Raw genomic sequence first — 14,297 nt, forward strand, 5'->3', positions numbered from 1 at the left:
AACCTTCCTGGGAGCTTGGACAGCTGCCTGGAGGGACCAGGGTCATTAATCCAAGCGTCGTCACTGGAGGCAGAAGTAGTAGTGATGAGGACTGAACGAGCTGATGCAGTCATTCATCGTTGCTGAGCTGTTGGCGAGACAGTTCTCCAACAGGGATCGTGCGGAGATCGGGGAAGTTGTTGGGGCTTCCAACCGCGTTGAGGCGTCCAATCACGAGCCTTAGACGGCTGTAGCTAACCGGAACTGGACTAGCCCCGGCATTGGATAAGCAGCGAGCTCCAGCCAGCCAATCACCGCCCCGGAGCCCAATGACATAAGCGGGCCACCTGATGCGGAGCTGAGGAACCGCAGGCTGGGGGCGCTTTGCATCATCTTCCGCCTGGTTTCTTGCTCTTCCCCCAGGAACAACATCCTCTCCCTCTCTCTTCCTCCAACCTCCTCTGGACTCCTCCACCTCCATCGACTGCTAGCCAAACTCCATCTTGCTCTGCTATCGTGTATTGCACGTTCTTCCTGCGGTCCGTCTTTGTCTGTTAGCTCTTCCATCATGAAGAGCGTTCTCTCCCTCTCGCTTTTGCCGCTCCTCGCGGTTGCGTCACCCATCTCGGTCGACACCATCCACAAGGACGCCGCACCTATCCTTTCATCAACCAACTCGAAGGAGGTTCCTGATTCCTACATTATCGTTTTCAACAACGATGTCTCGCCAGCTTCGGTTGCTGCACACCATACGTGGGTCCAGGACCTGCATACCACGGTCATGGCCAAGCGGTCCCTCACAAAACGCAACCAATTTCCGTTCAAAAACGACGTCTTCGATGGCTTGAAGCACACTTTTGATATTGCGGGGTCGTTGCTGGGTTACTCTGGGCAATTCGATGAAGAAGTCATTGAGCAAGTCCGGAGACACCCGGATGTCAGTTGAACCCTTTGTCCAAGCTTACTCATTCAAACTGACTCTCTGTCGCCTAGGTCAAATACATTGAGAAAGATTCCGAGGTCCACGCTTTGGAAACTCCTCAAACGCAGACAAATGCCCCCTGGGGTCTGGCTCGAATTTCTCATCGTGACAGCTTAAGTTTTGGCACGTTCAACAAGTACCTCTATGCCGCAACTGGCGGTGAAGGCGTCGATGTCTATGTAATCGATACCGGTACCAACACAGAGCACGTGGATTTTGAAGGCCGTGCTCACTGGGGTAAAACAATTCCCGCTGGTGACGAAGACGTTGATGGCAATGGTCATGGCACTCACTGCTCTGGTACCGTTGCTGGAAAGAAGTATGGTGTTGCTAAGAAGGCCAACGTCTATGCCGTCAAGGTGCTCAGATCGAATGGTTCTGGAACGATGTCAGACGTCGTCAAGGGTGTTGAATGGGCAGCTGCCAGCCATGCTCAAAAGATGGCTGCTGCTAAAAAAGATGGCAAGAAATTGAAGGGCAGCGCTGCCAACATGAGTTTAGGAGGTGGTAAGTCCATCACGCTCGATCTAGCTGTCAACGCTGCCGTGGATGCGGGTATCCACTTCGCCGTTGCAGCAGGAAATGACAACGCCGATTCTTGCAATTACTCCCCAGCCGCTGCTGAGAAGGCCGTCACCGTTGGTGCGTCCACTCTTGCTGATGAGCGCGCATACTTCTCCAACTACGGCAAGTGCAATGACATCTTCGCCCCCGGGTTGAACATCTTGTCCACTTGGATCGGAAGCAAATACGCCGTCAACACCATCTCTGGTACCTCTATGGCCTCCCCTCACGTTGCTGGTCTCCTGGCCTATTTCCTCTCTCTCCAACCCGACCAGGACTCCGCTTTCGCCGTTGAGCCCCTTAGCCCAGCCAAAATGAAGAAGAATATGATCTCAATCGGCACTCAGAACGCCCTGACTGATGTTCCGTCGGATACCGCCAATGTAAGTCATCTCTATAACCATTGTTCATCAATAACATTTCTAACTCGCCCGTCTTAGATTCTCGCATGGAACGGTGGTGGCTCATCCAACTACACCGACATCATCAAGAAGGGAGGCTATCAAGCTGCCACCCTTAACGGCAAGGCGGCACACCTGGCTGAGAAGATTGAGAAATTCGAGAAGTATGCAACCAAGGAACTTGGTGCTATTTATAGCGAGATCAAGGATGCCTTCACTCTCTAATTATATCATATGACCAATCCATCAAGCTTGCGAGTCATGGTGTAATTGGAATGAATGGCGCAAATTCCGTCTGGTTGCTTTATTTCCTCCTTTGTATCTCTCTCTCCAGTGTTCCTATTTTGTCGGGCTTGTTGGCGTATGAATTATCGTTAGCTGAATTCTTGTCTCCTATATACATTCCAGACTGTGACACACCCTATGTTAATCTAGAATGACCCATTATCTTTTCATGAAGGTAGTTCTGTAGTTTTTGGTTAGGTGGATAGAGCACGCATGGATAGACCCTATTCGGATTGGAATCCATTGTTTTGCTCCAAGTCAGATACTGGAATGTTCGACGTGTCTTGAAGATAAATAAAAATTATCTGCATGGTCATCATGATCTCTATGTTCTATGTACGGTTCAGAGACCTTCTATATATCCATCCAAAAACAAAAGGGTCAAAGTATTAAAGTCACCATGGCTCAGTTCTTGAACCTACCATCCACACCTTCAATTATACGCGGGTCGTCTAGCTCATTACTCCCATTCTCCTCACTTTCACTCTCAACCACACCCTCATCATCATCATCATCGTCATCATCTTCCTCCTCCTCCTCTTCGTCGTCTGTGCTGCTATCCCTCCGATGCACACCGTGACCATGGTCACGATCATGGTGCCCATGGGAATGAGCCTGGTTCTTATCATGATCATGCGTGCTACCAACGACCCCGGGACGTTTTCTCCGCTCAAAATCTTCTGCGTGGGCGTTTGCCAGCATGGTGCCCACACGCGCCAGAGTTCCACCCGGTGTCTCTGACGGTTGGGTACCATGGCGGTGGCGCATCCCGGAGGGTGTGGTGTTGTCTGCAGCGAGACGCTCTACGTCGACACCTGTGGCTGGGGTCGCGGGCGGCAAGTGGGCGATGGGGACTCCAGCGGCCGCTTGTTGGATCGTTGTGGACTCAAAGGGTCGAGAATGTTGGTCGAAAGTGTCGCTGGGTAGATCGTATGGTAGCGGTACATCCCGGGATGCTCTGAACCGGGAGACGTTGGTGCAATGTTCGTTTTCGACACGAAAGATGGACCATATTCCTCTTCGACAGACTTCGGAGAGAGACACGAGGAAGCTTAGGATCGCAGAATGTTGAACGTCGTGCGTGAAAATGGCGTAAAAGATCCAGTTAAATCGAAGGATCGGGTCGATGATCATTGCCATATAGTATACCCATCGTTTTCGAAATCCGAGAGAGTCTCGCAGAAATGGGTTTCTTGAAAACGGATTTCCAAGACTCCAATCCATGGCTACATCCCAAATGGACGAGTAAATCGCATTCACGAGTGCGAATACTATAAACGTAGCGCGCAGGCTCTCAATCTTGTTAATCCGGTATAAGCTGAGGGTCATGTAGTATAAAATAGAGCAGCTGTATTTTCCAAGGTTAACGATGTGAGGGAATAAGTTCTTCGTGTCTCTGTAACGCCGAAGGCACTGCAGAGCACGCCAGATAGATGGCAGTGTTGAGAGGAATCCCATTACGCGCGAATGCGAGGAATTGCAGTGGGCAGGCTCTTCCCAATTGGCAGAATATAAACAGAAAAATAGTGCAAGGTTCTGTAAAAATCTATCAGATTTGGCCCATATTATATCAGGGAATCGCACTCACGCCCATGGCATATGTTTGAGAGCAATACATATCTCCCAGGAAGAAATCTCGAAACTCCACAGGGTACAACCCTGCGAGCAACAACCGCCACTACACGGCATTAGTTTTGTTCCACATCAAGAGCGGGTGGCTGCATGTTGTACTGACGTTAGAATAGGCCCACCATTTTCGACTTCGATGGTAGAGTATTCGTGCCGGAATGAACAGAATCACAACGGTCAACCCGATCAAGAGGATTGGCCAAAAAATATACATTTCATTAACCCATCGGAAATTTAACCAAATAACCAAACCCAATAAAAATACTAGAAAGCAAGGTATCTGTTGAAGTTAGTTTATACCGCAAATGAAGAATATCCAAGCGTATGCTCTGGTCCAGAGTCCTACCTCCGCGAGTTGACGCCAGTCCAGAACATGCCGGGTATCGTATTCAAAAACGAAAACATAGTTTATTTTCGAACGTGTCCAGACCCTGCAATTCAGGCAAAAGAATATAAAATGCAATAGAATGAGAGTATATCCACCATAAATCTGACTTGTAGTTAGAGAGCAACTTTGTAGAGAATGGAGATATACAGGGAAAAATTACCTGGAGTAAATAACTAGTTTGAACATGCAGGTCGTCAAAATCATAATCATCGTCGTCATTCTGATTAAATAGATGTCCAACAGCATGAACCAGCCCTTGGATCCCAAAAACAAGGCCGGCAGCGAACAAGAGTCCATTACGAAAAGAGTTTGGAGAATAGTCTAGCGACCGAGCAGCCTTGCCGCGAAGCTTGGTGACGGCTACTTTCCGATTACCACGCTCGAAATATCGAGTATACAAGTCTTCAACCGCTACTAGGTGGCTCTCAACCAGGTCACTCTGAACGAACCAAGCATTGTTGACTTTTTCGGACATGTATCTCCCCGTTGGCCGGACATTTGTGGCCTTGTCGTATTTTTTGTTCATTTTTCTGAAAGCTTTTCGATTTAGATACGCATATGCTTTGAGCAATTCTAATCCGCGATAAAACTCCAGCAAAGCAGTTTTGAGCTTTCTCTTGGCGGACCGGTATGGGACATCATTTTCTTGTCTGCGCACAAAGTCCCGATAGTTTTCGGTATTGCGGGTTCGATGCAAGGTGGATCCAGGAGTAGGTAGCTCCGCCAGCTCCTTTGAGATTTTGTCGTATTTCGACAAACCATTTAGGGATTTACTTAGTGGCCTCGTCCATTTCGCCGCAGGATCCGTGTCGTGACGCATATCAGAGCTTGGACCTCCCTGGTGTTTTAATCGGGCTTTGGCCCGGAGTTCCTCAAGTCTCATATCGCGCATTACATGAAGCTGTTCTTTGAGTATCCTGAGCCTCTCAGTGGCTTCCTCCTCTTTTAGCCTGTAAAAAGATTCAATTTTGACCAGCTCTTTGTCCAAGAAATCGAAAAATTCAGTTTCTCGATTCCTCAGTTCGAGAAACGCCTCAGCGGGTGGGTTCGCGGATGGAGATTCATGCTCAACTCGCGACGTAAACATACGCTGCAAAAAGGACCTCCTGCGTGTAAGACGTCCCGGAGGAACAGAGCCACCTCTAGGTCGAAATACATTTCTAGATCCGGGAAGTATGCTTGACTGAAGGTTCCACCGGCCTCGACCTCTTCCAGGAGTAGGATTTGCCCTAGAATCTAGAGAATTCGCACTCACCATTCGGGTACAGGGAGGGAAGTTGGCCTCATTGGGATCTAGAGCTGGATCTGGAAGCTCCAACGACGGAAGGCCGGTGGAACGGGTAGCGTTGGATTGCGGCGTCACGATGCTGCCATAACCTCCGGCACAGTCTGCGAAGCGCGAAGGACTTTTCAGCGGTCGTCTCTCGGGAAACGGCGTGTCCTGCGAATAAGGATTGGCGGGACCAGCGAGTATGTCGGTCTCCTCATAACTGGATTGCCTACCAAAACGGTCCTTCGACCTTGATCCGCGATACGGGCCAAACTGGGGAAGAGCAGGGCGTCCGATGCGAGGTGTACCATCATGTCCTGACAGAAAGCCTCGACGGCCGGGCGTACGTGGTGCCTGTTCGATGGCGCGTAGAGCACGAGCGATGGCTTTGATCTTTTTCTTACCAAGCTAGAACAAGCAGTCGCAATTAGTTCAGGAGTGCCATTCGAAAATCAATTCCATGCGTACCTTGTAATTCAGGTATTTGGCGCGCCATTCTGGCACCAGTTCCTGTTCGAGCTCCCTATTTCAAGAAAGATCAGCAAATCTTTTTTTGGATCATCGGTGCCACAGGGAAGAAAAGTACTTTGCAAACTTCATCTTGGCTCAAAGTCGGCTGCATGATCGACAAACCACAGATTCTTCGACGCAGATTCCAGTTTCCAATGGGCACGGAGAGGGAGGCAGCAAGCCGACTTGATCTGGATGTGAAATTTGCAGCGGCCTTGACGAGGAACTCAGCTGGGCATTTAAGTTGGAGCACGCTTGGGTCCGTTGGGACGGTGCAAAATTTCACGAGAGCGGGGGACCCCGGAGCCACCTGCATTCACCGTCCGCGCTGTGCGTGCCAATTGAACGAGCTGCCAGCGAAATCAAGCGCAATCCGACTTGCATCGTCAACCGAATATTCTCTCTCGCGGAGTATAAAATTCCTTTTTCGTCCAACCGGTTTGCACGTGGTTGGTACCTCACGCTTCCCGCGTCTTGGCACACGTCACTCCGGAGCCTCGCTGACTAAGCGTATGGCGGGCGGTCTGGGCCGGCGATATCGGGTTCAGAGAGGAACAGACAATGTTGATGGGATGCTGATGGGGATGGTACATTGGTAATGGGGATTGTGAGTGGATTGTGAGTGGATTGTGAGTGGATTGAGCACCTGCAGCAGCATGGCCACCCGTTAAAAAGCTTGGTTTCCCCTAGCTAACTAACTTTCTGGTAGCAAACCATCGTCCACCTTTGAGCATCCTATCATGCAGTCGCAGCGCAAAAGAAAACCTTGACTGGACCAATCTATTTTTACGTTCGCAATCTGCATCTTTCCGTTTGGACCTTTGAGATGCAGAGACTCCATTGCGCCGCAGTTTCGCTCTGTGGGCTGGAGCATTCGAGTTACACAGCTTGCTTTGGTACGATGTGACACAGAAGGGACCCTCAACGTGAGATCTGGTCTGTGTATCAACAGCCAGAACTTTAGATACGGAAAGTTGCAAAAGAGCACTCCAACAAGCCTAGACTTGTCACGCTACTGCTAATCCATCCAGAGCCGGACAGTGGGAATTGATATATTTTATGCGGAGAAACATTGGGACTGGCGTGCTTGTCCCATAGAAGCCCCTATGCAAAGGGTTTGTGTCCCCTAATCGGGCATCGTGCCTTTGTCGCATGAGAGATCCGATAGCTTAGGATTTCCGAATTATCAGCACCATTCTTAAGTAAAAGAGCGTATGCTTGGGTTACATCAGAGAATGTGTCCTCGCTCAACAGCTCTGCATTGCGAGCATTGGCAACCGAAGAAGATTTCTTTTTTAATACGTGCATGTCTGTGTTGGGAGTTCAATGTGGGTATCGGAGCATCCGAGTAGTAAGGAAAATAATTCATTTGCCCAAAGACAATCGCCGTGCATTGCAGTGACTGGCCACCTCTTTTGAAAGGAAGTTTCGAACCAGCCTGCCCATGGCTCTTTATACGCTGTGGAGAAGCCGCCCCTTCATCTGTTGCTTGTGTTGCGAGATAACTTACTGGTTGGAGCTCAGACCTGTTAACCAGCAATTGCCAACTTCGCCATAGACATGTCAGTGGAATATCCAAATTATCCAACCTATCAAACTGCCACATCCAGATCCAGCCAGGGGTTTCGACCACGAACTACGGAACGGTAACAACATCTCTCTCTCAGTCTTCCCCCTAAAGCAGCCAAAAACCGTCGAGGAAGAACTCGGACCATGCCTCCAATCCCCCAATCCTCAGACTTCCCATCCTCCTTGACTCTGTCCATCATCCCCCCCGCTCCACCGGGCACAAACAGCACAAACATCCTCCTCATCCTCCACGGCCTCGGCGACACCATCGCCCCGTACAACTCCTTCGCTTCCGCCCTCCACCTCCCCGAAACAACCTGCATCACCCTCCAAGCACCCAACCCGCTCCCGTTCCTCCTCACAGGTTACCACTGGGGCGACGATCTCGTATTCGACGGCGACACAATCGACCCAGACCCGGGATTCACCCGCGCCACTCGCCTCGTCGCGCATGACCTTATCGTCAACGTGCTAATCGGGAAACTGGGATACCAGCCCAGAGAGATCCTGATTCTCGGGTACGCGCAGGGCGCGGCGGTCGCGCTGGCTGCGGCCATGGAGTTGAACCGGTCAGGGAGGCCCGGGGATCGGGAGATTGGAGGCGTGGTGGCTCTGGGAGGGGTGGTTCCGCTTTCTGCTGTGAAGGAGGATGGGGGGAGGGGAAAGTCGAGGACTCCGGTGCTGTTGGTTGGCGGCAGGACGCCGGAGAGCGCGGTGACGGATGGTGGAACGAGTCGGACGAAAAGCGAGTTCGAGTTTGTGGAGTCGGTGAGGTGGCAGAGAAAAGGCGATGGGATGCCCAGCAGTCGAGAGGAGATGATGCCGATTATGCGCTTTTTCGCTCGAAGGCTGAGGAGTAGGAGTGGTGTTCCGGAAGGGAGCGTGGAGCTCTCATGAATCTCGTGCAAACGAATAATGAACTGATGAATGGAATGCCTTTGAAAAAATGGGTATAGATCTTGATATAGAATACATGGAGTCTATTTTACATTTTCCAGGGCCTCTCTGGCTCGGTTGATCTCATCTCTTGCTTCTACATCCACGACAGGGCCGGTCTCTCGCCCGCCATCTCGTAGTAGAACCCGCATCGCATCCTCGCTTTCCTTCAAGGCTTTGCGTCCTTCCTCTCGCACTTCGCTCTCCCAGTACGTGCGGGCTGCATCCCATCGTCTTTGCTGCCTTCGCATGGAATAAATCAAGCCAATAGCCACAATTGTACCCGCCTCATACACGGTGGTACTAGACGTGGAAACGTATGTCAACATTGACAGAGCGGATGCTAAAGTCGATGTAGAAACGCTATAGAGCACTAAGCTCTGCGCTAGTGCGTGAAGCGATGGCACTTTGGTGCTGAGGAGTTGACTCCTAGCCTTTGCAATGGTCGTTGGCCATCCAGTCGAGGTTCTCCCCTTTTCCCCTTGCATGGATACAGAGTCAATCGCGGCTTTGCTTGAGGCCAAATCATCCGGGCTTAGAATTCCAGCCTGCTGGAATCTTCCGCCAAGCCACATTGCTTTTCTTTCTGCTTCAGGGAGCCATTGCTTGTCCAAAATACTGGAGCTTAGCATTCCCACGTCGTCCACCCGCCAAAAGAGCTTCCACCACGTTAGGTCACGCCATTTATAATGGGAAAATGCTTCGTCAAGGGACTCCCGAAGCTCCGTGTGCGCACTTTCTGCCCACGACGCAACTCCAGCATCTAGCGACGCGCGTACGGCTTCTGTTACAGATGCAGCTTCCTGTGTTTGTAGAGCGACCTTCTCATCTTTAACAAGTTTCATCTCTGCTTCGTTCAGAAGAGTTTGGACAAGATCGTGTAACTCTGGACGGAGCACTGAATCTCGTGGGTGGTTAGTCACCCATTCAATGAATTGCTGCATGCCACTACCAATCCATCCACGTTCGTACTCAGTTGCGTTCTGAGCCGACTCGCGAAATTTCGCTAGCGCTAATTCCGCTCGTGCCATGTCAACAAAGGAGAAACTTTTGTTCTCGGTCTTGGGAGCTGGTTCCGCACTAAGGTTGAATATCGCGCGGACAGTAGATCCATGAGCTGCGTCTCTGTTGATCGCCGAATTTGCGTATTCCAACAGATCATCGATCCCATTCCCACAAACTATGGTCTTATGAACCGGGTATCGAACCGTGGTGTGATGAGCGGCGTCGGATGAACCGATGGAGAGCATAGGTGTCTCTAACGCACTAGATATATCGTCGTTCGCTAGATGTGATGCTTCGGTGTGTATCGACGAAATTAGGATTTCGATTTTAGCATTGCGCAACAATATCGACGGTATCGAAATTGTGGGTATTGAGCTATCCGTCACCAGACTTTCTGAAAACTCCCCATACCTGTGTTCACCATCAGATAAACGAACGTATGAAGGCAACTAGAAGTATGCATACCTTATCAAGAGCCCTTGCGCATCGTGCAATGGTAATTTTCAAGGTGCTCCTCCCATGCTGCCTTCGAGCTCAATGGATCAGCAAGGAGTAGCCGAACAAGCCTGACCGCCGTAGCTGTGTCATCTAGTCCAAGCACTGTCCATCACGCAAAAGCTCAAAAAAATCAGCTGCCATCCGACTTGATTTCTTCTTCTCGCAGCAAGCGTAGCATACCAGCGACCCTGATCACCGGCTCCTCCGTCTCCAAACCCCTCAGCACCAATTGCAATCGCGCCGCGTCGACATGTTCCGCCGCAACGTCGCGCACCTGGCTCAGAGCTTCATATAATTCTCTATATCTGTCTGGAACGAATCGGTTCGCATGCGTTGGGACGGAAGCCGTGACTGTTGACGAGGATCGTCGGCCGGAGCTAGGGAATTTATAGTGACGGAAAGGGCATGATCGATAGGGCGTGGGGTAGAACGGGCAGGCCGGAAGGGGATCTAATCGGCCCAAGGACCTTTTCAACAGCCCTATCCGAAGTTTTGGGGGCATTGGGCCTGTTGAGCGTGGAGGGAAATCGAAGTTGTCGGGTTGCAATGGAAATCAACTCTGGATTGACAGCTTGGGGGTCTTGGCAAGACGGGAGCATTAAATCATGCGGGCGGAGACTGGATTTTGTGTGAATATTCTACTCCTCACCACGAATCGGCATTATTTTCATTTGCAGTAACTATCTTCAAGCTCTAGCCATTACACAAAAACAAATCACCGGCATCACTGAGTCCAGAAGTCATTTCAACTCATGCAATCGCCAACCCAGAGCCGGGTAGCGATGCTGAAGACATTTTTTGCAGGTGCATCCATAATCATTATTTGTAACTCCTCGTCATTCATCCTCGCGTAAATCTGGTTCCTTTTTTTTTTTATTTGTGCCTAATTATTTTGATGCAACAGCGGACTGTTATGTAATAGCTAGGCAGGTGAAGGGAGGAGTGGAGGTAGCAGGAGCGTCAAGGAGACGAACAGTAGAACTTTAGGCACAGCCGGTGAATTCGGATAGTCGCCGGCATTTGCTTAAGTTTCCTTGCGACGGGGTCTGCCAGTGCCAGATGACCTGCAACGGTGGATTAGTTCAACTCTCATTGCCTGGGGTTGTATCTCAGAACTTACATGCTAATTCTTCGAGCCACGGTAGCAAGGCTGGTATCATTCTCTGCTTCCTGGGCAGCGCGCTCCAAAGCCTGTCTTCGGTCCTCCTCCGCCTTCCTCATGACTTCCTCTTGCGAAGGTGGTAGTCGTTCATTCTGCAGATCAACCTTGCGTGCATCTTCAAAATTGTGAATTGCCTGTTTGATACCTTCTGCACCAAGCATGAGTGTTCCTGCAGGCAGACGGCCGCCGGATGCGGTTTTCAACTCCGTGACGCGTTCAGATTCTTCACGCAACACTTGGAAAACACGGGATAGACGTCCAATGGCCAGGATTTTGTTCTTGATGGCCCGCCTCTTGAATTCTGTACTGTCGGTGTCCATCGGAAGAGGCGGCGATGCAGGGGCAGAAGAAAACGAAGAAGGTTCGTCCTCAAGCTCCTCCTTTGAACATGTATTCAAAATCGCAATCAACATGTCGGTAATCTTCTCGCCAACAAACGGGAGAGACCAGGTGAACACATCCATAAAATTCGGAAGCCAGTACGGGTGGGGTGTACAATTGAATTGTCGGATGTTCATGACATTATTCTCGTATTTGAGAACCGCGGCTTTGTTGTTATACACATCGAGGTAGTTGGGAGCGCTGAAAATGGTCATCACACTGGGGAAACCGGTAGTTCGAGTTTTCCGATACATTCTGTATCCGGCGTCTTGGGCTTCGTGGGCGCGAATTATTGATAACAGATTGTTTTTCTCAAGGAACGCACAAGCTGCAGGATAGGAGAAGAAGTACGAACAACCTCGGACGTTGTTGTGGACAAAGTACTCGCCTGTTTTTTCCGTGCCGAAATCTTCAAGAGGATCCGCCCAGAGGATATCACACATTAACCCGTGAGTAGGGGGCTCTCTAAAGCGATCGATCTTACTGAGGTTAGTCGCAAGCAAGTTGATAGCGGAGAATAGACTAAACCCACAGCTTTAATATCCTCCAAAGTATGCAACTCAGGGCTGAGACCACCGTGAATACAGAGGAACTGTTTATTCATAATCGCAGCCAATGGAAGTGAGCAAAATGATTCCATGCATGCATCGTACACTCGTTCTGAGTATTTGTGTTTACATTCTAATTTGAACGTAAAATAGTCGGTGAGATGGCGACACTCGTGGTTCCCGCGTAATAGCCAAAGGGTATGAGGATACCAGATCTTTAAAGCCCATAGGTATAAAACGCACTGGCAGATGATCAGCAAACGAAAGCACTTCATCTGGAGCTTTCAATGTGTTCTCCACGCTTACCTCAATGCTGAAATAACCTCTGTCAACGTAATCGCCCAAGAATAGATATCTTGTCTCTGCCGGGTCTCCTCCAACCTCGAACAACTTCATCAAGTCGTAATATTGGCCATGCACGTCACCACATACAGTAATTGGAGCATCCATCTCTAGCAAATTTGGCTCTGCGCGCAACAGCTCTGTCCCGGCCTGTATAATCCATAACGCTTGATCTTCGGTCAGCCGTCCTTCGCGATAGAAATGCTGTTTGAGGAACTGTAAATTTGGCTTCGACGGGTCCGCTGGCGACCAAAATTGTTCGTTTGTGGGAGTCTGAAAGGCAGGCGCTTGGACCTCTGTGGTTGCAAGTCAGAACGGCACAGGATGCTTGAAAGATAACAGCATGCAGAGCGCTGTAGCAACCTACCTTTACACACTCTCTCCAGGGTGGAAACCTGGGTCCCATCCTCCATTGTGTGGAGAGTGAAATCAATTTCGGGGACAGGCTTCTTGTCCGTGACCGCACGGACGATTTTAGACTCATCCATGCCTGTTCAATCTCGAGCGCAGTAATTCACCCAAGGGAGTCAGGATAACAGATCGACGATGGATGCGCGTTCACCGTTGGAAGAGCTTAATGGAGGGGTACCCCGTTGTTTCACGGATAGTTATTCCTTTTTCCTGCCGAATTTCCCTGGTTGGTCACGAGCCCCGAGAAAGTAGGAATTATTGTGGAAGGATGCAAATGACGATGGATACCATCAGGCGAGGAGTAAGTTGGGTTTGACTGGAAAAACTGTTGCGATATCAAGAAACGGTGAGGCCGTGATCGCGGTGGAGGTAAGGGGTAGTTAGTCGGTTGAGGGTTGATTAATAGTCAGTGAGCCTAAATTCAACGATTGAGGCAGCAACGCATTCGACGGCTCTGCAGCCTCAGAGAACGCCCTTGAAAATTCAGCAGAGCTGAAAGTGATTCAAGAACTGGTGGGTTGGAGCGTGCAGATCGTCTCAGGTCTGACGAAGCCGGGTTTTGGGGATTGGAAGTTGTTTTGATGTCTCCTCAGGGCGGCACTGGACCTCACTAGCTCACCGGCCCCAAAGCGAGACCAGCAGCGACCAAGCCGACATCACAGCAAGCATCGCGACATCCCACATTATTATTTACCTTTCCAGTGAATTCATACCCAGTTCCTTTTTTACGCTCGCCTACAGGGCCTGTCTCATTGCCTACGACTCCTTGCTGTGGACACCCTCATCTCCCTACACACAGCATGTACGACTCTTCCAGTGAGTTCACCTGTGAATGTGTGGCCACTACGCTTGCGACCATTAAATAAAAGAGAAGAGCAGCTGACCTGCTTTGTTGAAAGAGCCCCATCCGCTCCTGGCCCAGATACCGCTGGCGGTCTCTCCCTTTATTTCTCTGCCAACAGCCACAACTCTCCCATACACATACAAGTCCGTGCCATCTACCCTTCCACCAACTGTTTTAGCGGACGGAACCGGCTCAGAAAAACCGCGCTACGTGGTTTCGTCCGGCGGCCACGCAGCCCACCCAGATGATATTATCGCTTCGTGCCAGGCGCTTCAGGATCACATCAACAAGCTGCGGGCAGAAACAGAAGCCAAGATACGAGAATGGGAAGAAGAAAATCAGGCGCGAGAGCTTGCAGAGAAGCGACGGGTAGCTCCCGGGTGGCTTGACCGGGAGGAGAAGCTTCTTCAACCAGTACACACGTCGACAAAGCCCGGCGCACATGCTGAGGCAAATATCTTAGAAGGTCAGCTAGCGGAACAAAGTAGGAGGGTTACCACATCCCCTATGATACCAAAGAATGAGGGAGAAGAGCTCGACCGTGCATTCGGGGCGCTTTCACTGCGGTTGAACCCTTAACCCAACCGGACTAT

General features: G+C 50.3%; 5 protein-coding genes across 5 annotated transcripts; 3 read left to right on the plus strand and 2 right to left on the minus strand.

Moving 5' to 3' along the window:
• Positions 1-547: 547 nt before the first annotated feature.
• On the plus strand, positions 548-2,151 carry UREG_03769 (uncharacterized protein; the record flags this gene model as incomplete). The annotated part of the gene is made up of 4 exons (XM_002544206.1): positions 548-916; positions 973-1,468; positions 1,493-1,908; positions 1,966-2,151. 4 exons carry the CDS (start codon positions 548-550, stop codon positions 2,149-2,151), a joined length of 1,467 nt encoding a protein of 488 aa, XP_002544252.1.
• A 465-nt stretch (positions 2,152-2,616) lies between these two features.
• Positions 2,617-6,098, minus strand: UREG_03770 (uncharacterized protein; the record flags this gene model as incomplete). Its single annotated transcript, XM_002544207.1, has 7 exons — positions 2,617-3,559; positions 3,800-3,889; positions 4,053-4,120; positions 4,187-4,330; positions 4,389-5,906; positions 5,967-6,021; positions 6,085-6,098. 7 exons carry the CDS (start codon positions 6,096-6,098, stop codon positions 2,617-2,619), a joined length of 2,832 nt encoding a protein of 943 aa, XP_002544253.1.
• Positions 6,099-7,721: 1,623 nt separating this feature from the next.
• On the plus strand, positions 7,722-8,474 carry UREG_03771 (uncharacterized protein; the record flags this gene model as incomplete). Its single annotated transcript, XM_002544208.1, has 1 exon — positions 7,722-8,474. The coding sequence occupies one exon, from the start codon at positions 7,722-7,724 to the stop codon at positions 8,472-8,474; it is 753 nt and encodes a 250-aa protein (XP_002544254.1).
• A 2,658-nt stretch (positions 8,475-11,132) lies between these two features.
• Positions 11,133-12,862, minus strand: UREG_03772 (serine/threonine-protein phosphatase 2B catalytic subunit; the record flags this gene model as incomplete). Its single annotated transcript, XM_002544209.1, has 4 exons — positions 11,133-12,038; positions 12,092-12,349; positions 12,414-12,745; positions 12,817-12,862. 4 exons carry the CDS (start codon positions 12,860-12,862, stop codon positions 11,133-11,135), a joined length of 1,542 nt encoding a protein of 513 aa, XP_002544255.1.
• Positions 12,863-13,660: 798 nt separating this feature from the next.
• Positions 13,661-14,283, plus strand: UREG_03773 (uncharacterized protein; the record flags this gene model as incomplete). The annotated part of the gene is made up of 2 exons (XM_002544210.1): positions 13,661-13,676; positions 13,823-14,283. 2 exons carry the CDS (start codon positions 13,661-13,663, stop codon positions 14,281-14,283), a joined length of 477 nt encoding a protein of 158 aa, XP_002544256.1.
• Positions 14,284-14,297: the final 14 nt, after the last annotated feature.

The sequence above is a fragment of the Uncinocarpus reesii genome, genomic scaffold (assembly GCF_000003515.1).
Source record: "Uncinocarpus reesii 1704 scaffold_2 genomic scaffold, whole genome shotgun sequence".
NCBI classification, from domain to species: Eukaryota; Fungi; Ascomycota; class Eurotiomycetes; order Onygenales; family Onygenaceae; genus Uncinocarpus; species Uncinocarpus reesii.